Here is a 16053-nt window from a genome sequence, read left to right on the forward strand (position 1 = left end):
TCACAGCTCTCCTTCACCGCCAGGTCAGCGGCCTTGTTCGCACCTCGTGTTCTAATAACACCTATTGTTCCGTCAATCACTGTGTATATTGCTAAGGCCAGCTTTGATATCGGTTTCATTTAGTTCTTATTTTAGTGTTTTTTATCTCTGTATTTTTTTCTTTACTTTATTTTTTTTTTTTCCCCCGATGAATTTGTTTTTATGTTTCTGTTCGAATGTATTGCGTTTTATTTCTAGCTTTGATTTTATTGTTATCGGTAGTTTATCTCATTATTTCATTTCTGAATTCTGTCTTCGTCTATTTTTTTTTTTCATTCTTTACGATCCAAAGGCGATGATGACGTCACGAAGGAAGCGCCCGAACCAAGATGGCGGCGAGCAATCACCCGCGAACAAGGAAGATATAAATGGCCGTCATTCCAAGCAGAGGGAGGAGGAGTCAAAGGCAGCGCGGAGTGCGGGTGACAGCAGCGACGCCCACGGAGGGCCAGACGCCATGGCACTCGGGTCGCTGAAGGGTGCCACGCTCAAGGTAAAGGATGGATGGGGGTGGGGGCTACGAAGGGGGAGGGGAAGTTAGACGCGAGTCAGTCAGTTGATGTGCTGTCTTTTCTATTTATCATTTATTGTTACCTTATTCATTCGTCATTTTTATAGGTTTGTTATTATATTTGTTTATCCCTAAATTCATTGTTATATTTTCTAAGGATGGGGAGAGGATTAAGGTACAGTGGATGGAAGGGATTTTGTTATGTATAAATGATGGAAAGAGAGAAGAGAGAGAGAGAGAGGAGTAGAGTAGAGAGAGATAGAGAGAGGAGAGAGAGAGAGAGAGAGGAGAGAGAGTAAGGCGGGAGAGCGAGAGCGAGAGAGAGTAGAGAGAGAGAGAGAGAGAGAGAGAGAGAGAGAGAGAAGAGAGAGAGAAGGCGGGAGAGTGAGTAGAGAGAGATAGAGAGAGAGAGAGAGAGAGAACGAGAGGAGAGAGAGAGAGAGTGAGAGAGAGAGAGAGAGGGAGAGTCGAGAGAGAGAGAGAGAGAGGAGAGAGAGAGAAGAGAGAAGACGGGGAGAGCGAGAGAAAAAAAGAGAGGAGAGTAGAAGAGAGAGAGAGAGGGAGAGAAAAAAGAGAGAGAGAGAGAGAGAGAGAGAGAGAGAGAGAGAGAGAAAGCGGGAAGCGAGAGAGAAGGCGGGAGAGCGAAGAGAGAGAGAGAGAGAGAGAGAGAGAGAGAGAGAGAGAGAGAGAGAAGGCGGAGAGCGAGAGAGAGAGAGAGAGAGAGAGAGAGAGAGAGAGAGAAGACGGGAGAGCGAGAGAGAGAGAGAGAGAGAGAGAGAGAGAGGAGAGAGAGAGAGAGAGAGAGAGAGAGAGAGAGAGAGAGAGAGAGAGAAGGCGGGAGAGCGAGAGAGAAGGCGGGAGAGCGAGAGAGAGGAGAGAGAGAGAGAGAGAGAGAGAGAGAGAGAGAGAGAGAGAGAAGGCGGGGAGAGCGAGAGAGAGAGAGAGAGAGAGAGAGAGAGAGAGAGAGAGAGAGAGAGAGAGAGAGAGAGAGAGAGAGAGAGAGAGAGGAGGAGACAGAAGGAGAAGGGGGGGGGGGGGGAAGTGAAGGACAAGCGAGGAGAGAGTATGAGAGTGAGTGCAGGGAAAGAGAGAAAGAGAGAAAGGAAAGGAAGAGAGAGGAAAAGCGGAAGAGAGGCAGAGCGAGAGACTGATATTTTCCAATGGAGATGAAACATAGAAATCGCTCTTCTTTTGTCCACTTACTTTCTTTATAAGTTATCTACTTTCAATCAGCACCTTTTAAAGTACTTACATTTGATGGTATTCTTCCAACAGATATAAACAATTGTATATAAATAAATTCACAAAAATAGATAGATAGATAAATAAAACTAAGGAGAACATGGATTCGAACACATTTGACACTTTCACGGGTTCGAACACATTGGCGATTGAGGTTCATAAGGAACAGTGCAGTTTGTTCGTCTAACCTTATAATTCGCTGCAAAAAGAGGAAGAACAAATCGATGAAAATACGAGGACACACACACACACACACACACACACACACACCACACACACACACACACACACACACACACACACACACACACACACACACACACACACACACACACCACACACACACACACACACACACACACACACACACACACACACACACACACACACACACACACACACACACACACACACACACACACACACACACACACACACACACCACACACACACACACACACACACACACACACACACACACACACACACACACACACACACACACACACACACATATATATGTCTGTGTGTGTGTGTCTGTGTGTTTATATAAAGAAGGATGTGTAATTATATGATGGTAAATTCTTTGTTGGTGTTAAGAGCCGTAGTTAAACGCACATGATAAAGTTACTCAGTCATGATCATAATTATTTTAGTACATCTGTCAACCGTACTTTCACCTTTACTAGGAATATACAGTCACCTCTCATACTCCCTCACACACAGGCTGATATATAGGTATTATAACTGTCATTACTAGTATTATCACTGTTTTAATATTCTTAGGGTTATTATGATTAATATTGATATTTGATATTATCAATGTTATCATAAGCGTGATTAATATATATATATATATGTATATATATGTATATGTATATGATATATATATATATATATATATATATATATATATATATATATATATATATACACATTTGTGCATATGCATATGTATATATATATATGTATATACACATTATATATATACATATATCTATATATGCATAGTATATACATACAGACACACAAAATGATGCCATATATACATGTATATATGTGTGTACTTATGTGTGTATATATACGACATCAGTTTGTATATATATATATCCCAATGCCGTCGGGGAAAATGAACAAAAAATGGGGAAAATGCTGTGTCCATTTTCTACATTTTTTGTGAAATGTCTGCTCATAGATGGCTCTGCTAGTGCTTAGCCACAAAGGAGTCAATTAATAGACCTTGTGACCATACGTGATTTGAATTGGCGGGAAAAACGTGTCTTTTACTAGTGCTATGGATATCGATGGTGTTATTTTTATTATAAACATTATAATTATTATAATGTTTTTTAATATTAGTAACAGCAAAATAATATAATGTAAAATATTTCGTAAATCAAAGAAAAGGGTGAACGGGCGAGACGGGCAGTACTCCTAACTGGCTCATTGGTGACTTAGTACAAGTATAGCCATCTATGAGTATAAACAATCAAACAAGTACTAACAGTGGGCAAAGCACGTGTCTACCCGTCGTATCCGTCGGCAAGGGGTTAATTATCAGAATATTTGCTTAACCACACAACATATTTCTTTATTTTAGGATTTAAAACTAACTAATACTGCATTGAAAACAGGAAACCCTCTGCCGAACCTTGCAACAATGCAGTGAAGTTTGTGGATTGCGTCATGGCCCGTCTCCGTTTTCTTTCAACGCCTTCGCCCGTTTTCTTCACCGGCCGTGCGATCCGGCATCACTCGCAGCTACTCGGATCATGTTTGGTGAGTAATGTATAATGAACTTCTAATAACTATATGAAATTGTGAATTATTATCATATTATGAGGATAAAAGGTTCGCAGAGTTGAAAAAGCAGATGTTGGTATCATTTCAGGGGTGTTAATGGCTCTGGATGTACTGCAAGAGCGCGGCATGAGTGTGGCGGATGTTAAGTGGGGGGACTCAAGTAAATGTCGCTTTCCCTTGCTGGAGGTGTTGCATCCTCTGCCGCTGCCATATATGGTTGTCTTGTACGCCGTCATGTTTATTTGTACGTATTTTCATAAATATATTTTTTTCTAGTTGACTAGTGGTTTAAATGAAAAAAATCTAAGCACAGGAAGTAGACGGTAACATGAATATTCCCGTAATAATGATAATGACTGTGATGATGATAATAATAACACTGATGATAATGATAATGATGATAATAATAATGATAATAATAATAATAATAGTAATAGAAATAATAATAAAGAAAATAATAATAGTAATGACAATTATAATAATGATAATAATAAATTATGAATAATAAAGGTACTACTACTACTAGTAATAATAACAACAACAATAACCATAAAAAGGATGATAATGATAAAAGCAACCAAATCATAACCAGAAAACAACAACAATTTCCCGTTTTCTACGAAGGCTCTGTCATGATGGCTCTCGGCCTCCTGTGGCGCGCCTCCTGTAGCGTCTTCGTGGCCTCGTACTGGTACCTGTTCCTCCTGGACAAATCCTCCTGGAACAACCACTCCTATCTGTACGGTCTCCTGTCGTTCATTCTGCTGCTGTCTGATCCTCACCGCTGCTGGTGGGTAGGAAGAAAATGACTTTGTATTTCTCTTTCTCTGTCTCTGTCTCTCTCTCTCTCTTTCCTCTCCCTCTCTCTGTGTCCGTTCTTTTAGTTCTTTCTCTTTCCTTCCTTATCTCTCTCACTTTTTCCAGCTCTCTTTCTCTGGGTTTCTTCGTTCTTCCTTATCGCTCTCATTCTTTCCATCTCTCTCTCTCTCTCTCTATGCATTTCTGTCTTTGTCTGACAGTTTGTCTGACTCTTATTCCATATCTCTCTCCTTCGTCCTTTGCTCATCTGAATCTGTCTCACCCTCTCTCTCATCTTTCTCAATCTCTCTTTATCTATTCTCAATCTCTCTCTCTTTATCTATTTATCTGTCTTTCTCAATATCTCTCTCTCTATCTATCTATCTGGCTTTCTCAATATATATATTCATCTGTCTTTCTCAATCTGTATATATCTCTATCTATTGACATAAACATGATCAATAAATATTTGAATAAATCAACATACATTTTATCAATTCATGTTCTCTCTCACATCTCCCTCTCCCTCTCTAATTTTCCTAACTTCTAACCCTCTACCAATCTCCATTCTCGCTCGACCTCGCTCTCTATTCTGGCACCAGGTCCTTAGACGGAATGACGAAGCCAGGCATCCGAAACAGCCACGTCCCCTTCTGGAGCTACGCGGTACTTCGAACTCAGGTCTTCCTCCTCTATTTCTTGGCTGGGATTAAGAAGCTCGACCCTGATTGGCTGTTGGGATATTCGATGCAGAACCTCTCCGAACATTGGGTCTTTTCGGTGTTCAGGTAGAGTCAGTTGGAGAGAGGGGGAGAGAGGGGGAGAGAGGGGGAGAGAGAGGGAGAGAGAGGAGAGAGAGAGAGAGAGAGAGAGAGAGAGAGAGAGAGAGAGAGAGAATGAAAGAGAGAGAGAGAGAGAGAGAGAGAGAGAGAGAGAGAGAGAGTCTATGGTTGGTCTTTGAAACTTTCCTTTTGAACACACGAAGAATGGGATTTCGATATGACCTTAGACAAATGATTATGCTGATGACTGACGTTTTTCTTATCTTTTTACATTGAAGTTATGATAATGATAATGGTGGTGATAATTATGGTATTGCCAATAATGATGCTGCTGCTAATCATAATGATGGTAATGGTAATAATGATGATAATAGTGGTGATGTTAATGCTAATAATGATCATAGTGGTGATGTTAATGCTAATAATGATCATAGTGGTGATGATAATGCTAATAAGAAGGATAACGATGCTGATATCGAGTGTTAAAACTAGTGATGAATGACGGTGTAAATGATGATTGCTAATCATAATACTAATGCCAATCATAATCTATCAAAAAACATTAATGCCAACCATCCACAGACCGATCCTGAGCAACAACGCCATTGACTACTTCATAATACATTTGGGGGGATTCACGCTGGACCTCACCATCGGCCTCTTGCTCCTGTGCGACTCCACGAGAAAACCTGCTCTTTTCTTCGGCTCTGCTTTCCACCTCATGAATTCACAGATTTTCTCTATAGGTGAGGGAATTGCAATGGAGGTCTTGTAATAAGGATCTAGGCGTATCCTTCGTGGGCTAAGTGTGTGTGTGGAGACTAAGTTGCTTCGTTTTAGGTACGTTTTTGTTAATAAAAAAATCTTTAGGGTTTATGCTTAAAATAGTAATTAGTTCACTCACGGATCGAAACAAATTAAGATTCACGTTTCATCAGTAGATATAAAAAAAGAATCTACTCTAACTTCACATTTTCTTAAAGTCATTATCCTTGGCCTCCAGGTATGTTTCCTTGGGTATGCATAGCGACTCTGCCGATCTTCTGCAACCTGTCCTGGCCGCGACCTCTTCTCTCGTCGTTTCAGAAATTCCTTCTTCCTCTCAGAACCCTCCACGACAGGTTTATAGCATCCAGACAGAGTAGTGACGAGGGGCCTTCAACGGACGACGACGCAACGACTTACAGCTGGTCGTCCATCTCTCGACAGGAAAAGATCAGACTCTACACCTCCCAGAAACTGAACGGGGCGCCTCCTCCTCATCACTGGAGGGAAGGGAAGTCCGTCTCAGCGAAAGGAACAAGTGTCGTGAGTAATATTAGGGAGCAAACGACATCTGTAACCGGTACAGAGGGGTCGAATGTTGGAGAGGTGGAGCAGGTGGATAAACAGACAACGAAGGTAGAAGAGAAGAATTCGGGAGGAAGAGAAATGAAGATAAAGGAAGAACAAGAAGACATGCTCAGAACTCTCCAAAGAAATCGGACATGTGTTTATTCAGGTACGAAGATCTGTTTATGGTTTTTGTTTCTACGCTTAAAGTTCACTGACGTAAAAAAATGGTTGTGAAAGAGAATAGATTTTATTTTGCTAAGCCATTGGTCGAATTAATTTATACAAAAACGTGAACTTTATATGAATTACAGAAAACAGATACACGAATAACGAAACAAACATTAAGCGAATAGGCATTTTTTCAAACATTTCAGACGATGACCAAGAAGTAACTGTGAGACAAAAGGTGACGAGCGTGTTAATTGTGGCTTACCTGTGTCTTCAGCTGTTTCTGCCCTTCTCTCATTTCATCACCAAGGTACATGCATTCACAAGGTCACACACATACAAACACATGCGCGCACATGTGTATATATGATACATTTTGTGTGCCACGTTGCATATTCATATCACGAAGTGGTATATATGAAATATACCTCACATTCATATCGCATTCATGTAAAAAATATATATATATATATATATATATATATATTAGATATACCTCATACTCATTTCAGGAAACCAAACATATTAGAAATACTTAACGTTCATATAAAGAAATACAATATACTAATTATTCCACATACTCCTATCAAGAAATATAATATAACGGTATTAAATATTCACCCTGAGTTTGTTTTCTTACCTCTCTGCATTAACACAGGGATACAATACCTGGACTGAAGGCCCATATGGCTACAGCTGGGACATGATGGTACACTCCTGGGACACTCTCCACGTCAAGATCACAGTAGTCAAGCTGGACACCGGAAAGAAGTTCTATATTGATCCTAATGTACGTAAGGTTATATGTGTGTTTGCGAGACTCTGCGTTGTGTGTGTTGGATATACCCGTCGGTGAGATGAGGCCTCCGTGAGAACTTTTGTTTATTTCTTGAGTATCTTGTGATAGGTCTTATGAAAAGGAAGTATTTCGTTTCTTAAGTGCTTTCTTGATAGGCTTTGGTAAACGTGGGACTTAACGGTAAATGTAGAAAAGGAATGGATGAGAATGAAGCTTCAGAGTTTCGATCATATCTGATGTAGATATAATCAAAACCCATTAAAATACATGTCTTCCGCTGTGATATTCCTTCCTTTACATACCGTCTTGTCAATACCTCTCATAATCTGGATAACCCAAAAACACAGACGCGAACTGCACATAAAGCTAATCCTTCCCAACAATAAAATCTCTCTTCAAAGGTGTACGTCAACAACGGGCGATGGACCAGTCACGTGGACATGGCGGTACAGTACGGGCGTTGCATAGAGAGCCGACTTCGTGACCACGGTTACGACAACATTTCTCTCCATTTCGACGTCTGGAGGTCACTGAATAGGAGGTTCCAGCAGCGGGTTTACGATCCTAGTGTGGATATTCTTACAGCTCCTTGGTCACCGTGGGAAAAGGTTAGTTCCTGTGTTGTTTTTTCTTTATTTTCACCTTTTTTTTTTGGGGGGGGGGGGGGTTGTTAAGAATGAGATACTGAATTTCGATAAGGGCTGAGAGAAACTATATCAGGCCATATTACTTCCTGTTTCAGACTCCGTGGGTGTTGCCCGTGCTCGTCGAGCTAAGTCAGTGGCGTGATAAGCTGAGAGAACTTCAGGAAGGGCAAACCTCACCTTATTCAGACAGGATATTTGTAGCAGATTTTCCCGGTGAGTGAAGTCAATTCATGTCATATATATTGAAATAATAAGTATATGTAATAAATCCAGTACATCCGTGCTTGAATGTCTGAGTGAGTAATACATTTCGATTGATAACCTGACTTTTAATTCACTTGACCTGAACTGGTTCATACTTCAGGGTAAAATTTTGTTAAATCCTCATTTCTGTGTCGAACCGCAATTCCTTTTGCGTCTTCCAGGCATGATGCTGGAAAACTTTCTTAGTGAAGATCTTTCCAACGTTACGATAGAGGTTCTCCACGGGGAGGTGAGAGTTCTTGTGCCAGTCGTGGAAGGTGGGCCCGCCACTGTTGACCACGAGGAGGGCGAGAAAGAGGCGGAGGAGGAGCTGACACAGAATGAAACCTGGAAAGTGGTACACCTAGATAACACGGTAGAAATCGCGAATGACAGCTGCCACTCGCAGAAAGGCGAAGAAAATGTCCTCGCTTATGGAGGCTGTTTCCCCAAGGATTCGGACGAAGACAAAGATTTGAAAGTTCGATCCGTGGTTCTCCGCGCGGGCGAATCAATGGCCCTGCCCAGCGGCACTTTTCACTCTGTCATCACCACTTCGGCGACGCCTTCCTCGTACATGTATAACTTCGTGAATACAACCATACAAAAGCAAATCACCGGTAACACTAACAACGAACGCTCAGGTACCCCTAAACCTACAAACATGTGTAGTAATCACATCACCGAGAATTATTTCACACGTACTAGCAAGAAAGCCACGTTGGCATCGGAATCGAAAGACTGTAAAACCAAACTGGACGAAACGAAGCCATCAACCCACACACCCGATGGAGACAAGAACGTGCAGTCTTACCAGCACGAGTCAGGGGCGAGCGGGATGCCCTGTGGCGTGCCGACAGTCTGGGACCTCGTGAAGTTTGTGAGGCTGAAGCTTGCCGCTTTCTACAGGAGTGTCAGGCTGCTGCGAGACGCCTGCAGGTATATTGTTGCGGGAATCCCCATGGATATTGCAAGGTAATATACAACAAGATTCTCAAGAGGAGAGGGAGAGGGAGAGGGAGAGGGAGAGGGAGAGGGAGAGGGAGAGGGAGAGGGAGAGGGAGAGGGGGAGGGAGAGGGAGAGGGAGAGGGAGAGGGAGAGGGAGAGGGAGAGGGAGAGGGAGAGGGAGAGGGAGAGGGAGAGGGAGAGGGAGAGGGAAGAGGGGGAGGGAGAGTGAGAATATGAGAAAGAAAGAAAGAAAAAAAAGAGAGAAATAGAAATGTATCAGGACAAGAACACGTAGAATAATAAGATATAAAACCAGCAAATGTAAACACCATGGCTTGTAAAGAAGCTAGGTATATACTCACCCATTTTCATGCCATTTTGCTATTCTTTAAATTCACTCCTGAATAGTTAACGGTTAAAAAGCAAATAAATGTGCCAGACCTCAAAAGTCTGTAGAACTATAGGAAGGTATAGTAGTGAAAAAGGTATAGCGCAGTGGAGAAGTTACCGAGTTAATGATTAAATATACTACACCTAAAAAGTATACCACTTTAGGATAGTACTGAAAAGGGCAAGGACGGTGAGTAAATTGAGTAAGGTAAGGATTAACAACAAGGGAAAGGGGGGGGGGGGGGAGGGGTTAAGGGCAGTTACATCAGATAGAGAATGGAGACAGTGAATATGCCATACTTATTGTTATTATTTATACTAATATTATCATTTCTATTTTTATTGTGATTATTATTATCATCATTATTGTTATCATTGCTACTGTTATCATCATTATTGTCGGTATTATTATAATTATTACTGTCATGATCGTTATTTTAATCATAATTAACATATCACAAACTTTTCGTACTATTTTTATTGCTATTGTTGCTATTACCAATCACTCATACTTCTTTCAGATAATCAAATATTATTATTAGTTATTACTCTTAATATAATAATATCACTATCAAAATAATAGCATGATCTTTATTACCGTTGTTGATGTTACAATCATTTTAATTCAAAATCATAATGCTCCTATACAGTGAATATCGTATTGCTTAAAAAGCTTGTAACAGAAGGCAAAATGTGCAATGGCAAAATACTGATCTTGGATTTCCCTAAATTGGATATTTATCTTTCATCTTGGATCTGTAGATCAACCATTATTAATAAGGACGATTGTATATACTAATAACAGGAATTATATGAATGTATGTTACTTAGGAATGCTATTGTATTCCTTTTAAGTTTTTGACCGAGAACCTGCAGCTCTGATTTTACTCTCCCATGTAGGTATAGGAATAAGCCATTAATATATATTGCAATAAGTCATGAGTTTCCTGTTACTAAGAGGTAAAATCTTAAGTCTTTTTTTTCTTGGGATTAATAATACCTGTAATGCAACTTTCTGTATCAATATATGATTAAATTAACCTCTGCTAACAGTGGTTTATTCCAGCTAGATTACTTTAAGTGAAACATTTTCTCAAACACACACAAACCTTAAAACAACCATGATCAAATTTCAGACAACTTTTGATCAATTTTCACTGGAGTAACAGGAAAGGGGTTATAGAAAAAAAACAGTAAAAAATAAGAAATATTTATTACTATCATTCTTGATGTGCACAAATTTTAAACAATGTTATTCTTTAAACATCACAAAAATACTTTTCTGCATCAAATGCCTGATGCAATTCATAAAAGGAATGTAGTCAAAATACTTTTCCAACAATACATCTTTGCTCTAAGTACTATTAAAAAAAAAAAGGGTTGCAACATACGTACACCACAAATATGTTCTTCGTATAAAATGGAGGGGGTGAGTGTTATATTCCAGCATTGTAATATACTACTATTCTTCCACTGACCATAATCTTCACAAAACATGATGCTATGAAGTCAAATCCCAAATGCCAAATCTAATTATTTAAGTCAAGTTAAAACAAAGAGAAAAACAGCAAGCCAAATTACTCCACTGGTACAATATGAAATGACTAACTTTGTTAAAATACCATGAATCTCTGCTCCATGCATTAATACATAAATTTTTAATATTACCTGAAAACATCTGGCCCCTACTGTATCAGATCAATATTAATTTATGGTTTCCAGATCAGAGAGAAAATAAAAGATACAACATAACATGACCATATGAGGAATGCCCTTTTAATACTTGGTCTGTTTCCGGCCACTCGCTGAACTACGAGGCCTGAACCGATGCCCCAGTTCTTTGTCTGTTGAAATACTGACATCTTAAAAGATTCTTGTTTCTATTAAAATCAATGTTAAAATTATAATACACTGTAACTTACAATAGTATTAGTCACATGTGCAATCATACCTGTGGAATTACACAAGACAGAGATTAAATATAGAACATATAACCGGTATGCAATACACTTCACAGTTGTCGGCTGGAGTAAAACTAATGCCATCTTCGCTTACAACTTCCCTCTACACCACATTATGAAAGCTTGAATTATTTTGCATACTGCCTATGCTGTTAAAATGAGCAACAATACATTTTTGTGGCAGAAAGAAAGGAAGAAAGAAACTGAGGAAAAGAAAAAAGGAAACACAGAGAGAGAGAGAGAGAGAGAGAGAGAGAGAGAGAGAGAGAGAGAGAGAGAGAGAGAGAGAGAGAGAGAGAGAGAGAGAGAGAGAGAGAGAGAGAGAGAGAGAGGGGGGGGGGGGGGCAAGGCACTGTATAGTGTCATGCATACTGCTGCAATTGCAAAATCATTTTTGGTAATATCTTTGTAAGATAAATCATAGAATACTTATGCACAGAACGCATTCAGATTCACACTTGCTTGTTAAGTACAACTGAAAATAAGCACCAGAAGAAACACTAGTGTATCCAATGAAAAATGTGAACATGATGTGGAAACGATCTTGACTTTGCTGTAAAGGGCTTGAGGCCTTGTTTGTAAACAGCATGTTTGAGCACTGCAACTACTAAACATTAGTCTAACAAATGGAGAATTTATGATGTCTTACAGTAATCACAATACATCAGATGTACAAATCTTAATACCTGACAAGTGTCACAGTCAAGGCACTTGACTTTGATAGCTACACCATTATTGCAATATTTTTTTTTTCTGTATTAATTGGATAATAATAATAATATTAATAATAATAATAATAATAATAATAATAATAATAATAATAATAATAATAATAATAACAATAAAAGAAGAATGCAGAAATATCTGGGAAAAATAATCACCATCTCTAAAGATAAGCTGTAAAGTGAAATAACTCACAAAACAGGTCAGATCAATCACAGCTTCTCACATCACTAAATCACTCTACAAAACAAACAATTTTGGATCTTGCTAAATAAATACACTTAAATATCTAGGCATATCTATTCATACATTGCATGGAGACCACCTATTGTGCATTAGGGTGATGAGTGTGGGCTGTTATCACTTTATTTAAGCTTAACGGTAATTTTGATGCATTTTTACAAAAATACAAACTACTTCTATATATCTTATACTAATTGGGTGTTCAGTTATCACACGTGAATATCTCTAGACGGATATTAGTATGGACGGATTCATTTGATAATACTTATGAGAAACTGCAACACATGAATGACATATAAAAGACATTTACCTAAACTAGCTCTAAAAAATAGGAAGAAGTAGAAGAAGTAGAAGAAGAAGAAGAAGAAGAAGAAGAAGAAGAAGAAGAAGAAGAAGAAGAAGAAGAAGAAGAAGAAGAAGAAGAAGAAGAAGAAGAAGAAGAAGAGAAAGAAGAAAAAGAAAAACGTAAATTTTATTTACAACTGTATTTCAATTCAAAATTCTTTCATTAAGATTTTTCTGAAAACATTTCGTCTTTATAATTAGTATCAGTAACTAAATGACGCTGAATATATAAACTCAAAATATGGCTTACTAATACATCTTTAACTCTAGGACAGATTAACTATATCTTAGCTTTTGATGCATACCTGTCCCAATGCAACTCAAACAAAATAAAAGTTGGGCTGATATCATTCAATTTTTTCAATGACCTGCTTATCGGTACTTTATATCCTAAAACAGACTAATAATAATAATAATAATAATAATAATAATAATAATAAAAAAACAGAAATCACAAGCTTCAAATCTGAAATATATATTTCCGAATATCACATCCAGCTTTAAACTCCAAGTCAGAATGAATGAAGCTTAATCTGTTAAAAGGCAAAGTCCTCGACAACCAATGTGGTTTTATAATTTGCAATTAACATCATTCCTCCTAATCAGAAGATGCTTGAGAAAGTGAAGAATGCTTTGGTATTTTATAAGTACTTAAATATTTTGAAGATTATGAAAAGCAGCTCTTTAGAACGGTCATAAGCATGCTGAAACACAGAAATGCTTTTAATTCATCTAACAGTAAAAAAAAAAAAATCACATTGCATTTAAGAGTTTGCTTGCTGTAGGAGAAGAAAACATTACTATATTCAATATCACAAAAGTAAAATCCAAAACATTTAAATGAAGCAAGATGCTATCGCCTGCCTTTATGAATAAATATAGCTTATCGTATCATAACTCATTGATTACTTTCATTTACATAATCTGCGTCCGTTTAGCAAAATAACATTAATTAAAAATCTCTCAAGTATAGTTATAAAACCAAAAACAAAAATGTCACCTCAAATTTCTCTATTAGCAATTCCTTTTTATATATATATATACACATACACACACCAGGGCTGCTATTTACAAGTAAAAAACTGTCTGTTATTTGACTTACTTTCAAAGACAAACTACTTTGCAAACCTAAAGTCTGTTTGCACCTTGAAAAATATGTTAGTTCAAAGTTTATAGTTGGTCATAACTTCCCACTTGACTCGCAATCTGCCAAGATGGTGGAAACTTTTTGTAAAAAAAACGTGCTTAGCTTTCTTCTATCTTAAGCTTCGTTCTTGAGAGATATGGTGCTAACACTTGTAACAAAATCAAACTGTTTTGGTGAATTTTCCTGTTGCACGGCTAGATTAAATATTTTCTTACTGTTAAGTGTGTAGAAGAAGTTTCAAAACATTGCAAACAATATTAACAAAATCCTACCCTTTCAACAGTGCCATAAAAAAAGCTTGCACCCATCAGACTTTTTTCCACCTCCTGTTTGTTTTGTGGAATGCAATATAAAAGTTCCCTCCTCTTTGCTGGTATGTACATCCATTCCACCTCCTCTTCCCTTTGTGTGTATTACCCTCTATAAATCCTACATAACAGGACCAAGGGGGAAGTCCCTCTTTGCATTTTCTCATTAATGCAATAAACTATACTTCCAACCCTATCCCCTTAAATAACCTTCTCTTGCCTGTTTACCTTTTTATAAAACATTCAACAAAACACATCTTTCTTCCATTTTCTATTAAATATATAATAAAGCATATGACAGTATCAACCATATTTGTTTTTACCCTTACAAAAATCATTCTGGTATAAACATGGTTCATTGTGATAAATGTTAAAAAAGGTACAATTGAGAACAAACAATTTTACAGTAAAAAAGATGTAATTGATCCATTTCAACTGAATCTTCATCAGAAATGTGCACTTATGGCATTTTAATCAAACTCCATAACGCATACATACATACATATTTATATATATATATATATATATATATATATATATATATATATATATATATATTATGCCATGAAATTACTCACACTCATTCATACATTTATATTTAGGAAGATGAGCAAGATGTATTGCTTAAGACATTGGCACAGGTTTCCCTCACAAATGGGAAGAAATTGTGACACCATTTTTTTTTTGTCTTTTCTTTTCTATTTTAGAAAATAAGTAATGGACGGGGTGAGTTTGAGCTGGCTCGTCTTCCACACTGGCATGGTGAGGAGATAACCATCAACATCAATATCTCATATGTAATGACATATGCATTGACACCAAGAGAAAGCTTGGATAATATTGTGTAAGGCGAAGTAGCATTGAAATAGTTACTGTATCCAAATGAATGCAACTGAAAGCCTTACCAAAAACACATGGAATTTTTTTTTTGTCATTAACGTTATTAATTAATTAACCCATTACAGGTGGGGTCACATATATAACAAACCACTTGGTCTGCAGGGTATGCCTGTACGTGCAGCAATGCCCTAAAGTGCCTGGAGCAGGATGTTCTGCTTGCTGTGGCGGACTCCAGCGCCCAGTGTCTAGCCACTTTTATCATGCTCACGGATTTCTGTTACCCAGCTGTGATGGGTTAATTAATTAATTAGTTAATCAATATTAATAATAATGATAATAAAAAAAGAGAGAGAAATCATTCATTCATACAAGAGCCATTATCACTCACTGAGTTCTGTAAAAATAAAAAATTGCAAATACAGCATCGTTAAAGCTTCAAGAAAAACCCAACAAACTTTCTCAAACTTAACCAACATCACCATATAAAAGTCCCAAGTTCTCTCAAATCCTCACGCAGGACTTCATCCATCAAAAACTGCCTCAGGGGATGGCACTACCCTACGATTAACCTCCCTATGGCCGTTACCACTCCTATGGATGCCACGGACACGAGAGGAATGTTTGGCAGGGTATAGGGAGCAGGGTTACAGCCATCCTTGTCGTTGCACGTGCAGTACTCCATGTGGATGTTGAAGGTCCCGGTGCGGTAGATACAGTAGCGAGAGTCACCTCCCACTCCGGCCTCCCCCAGACGTGCGCAGTCTCTCTTATAGCGCCAAT

General features: G+C 38.2%; 2 protein-coding genes across 2 annotated transcripts in view; one reads left to right on the forward strand and one right to left on the reverse strand.

Annotated features, from left to right (window-relative positions):
• Positions 1-345: 345 nt before the first annotated feature.
• LOC125042198 (vitamin K-dependent gamma-carboxylase-like) lies at positions 346-9348 on the forward strand. Its single transcript, XM_047637687.1, has 12 exons — positions 346-532; positions 3427-3571; positions 3684-3839; positions 4220-4385; positions 4996-5181; positions 5758-5921; positions 6179-6676; positions 6885-6988; positions 7337-7468; positions 7879-8085; positions 8220-8337; positions 8550-9348. The coding sequence occupies exons 1-12, from the start codon at positions 497-499 to the stop codon at positions 9344-9346; spliced, it is 2709 nt and encodes a 902-aa protein (XP_047493643.1). The 5' UTR covers positions 346-496; the 3' UTR covers positions 9347-9348.
• Positions 9349-13047: 3699 nt separating this feature from the next.
• The window catches only part of LOC125041775, an 8928-nt gene continuing 5922 nt past the window's right edge, over positions 13048-16053 (reverse strand). The window contains exon 3 of the mRNA XM_047637052.1: positions 13048-16053. This exon is cut by the window's right edge and continues 9 nt beyond it. Coding sequence (XP_047493008.1) covers positions 15827-16053 — 227 coding nt within the window. The 3' untranslated portion in view covers positions 13048-15826.

The sequence above is a fragment of the Penaeus chinensis genome, chromosome 31, assembly GCF_019202785.1.
Source record: "Penaeus chinensis breed Huanghai No. 1 chromosome 31, ASM1920278v2, whole genome shotgun sequence".
NCBI classification, from domain to species: domain Eukaryota; kingdom Metazoa; phylum Arthropoda; class Malacostraca; order Decapoda; family Penaeidae; genus Penaeus; species Penaeus chinensis.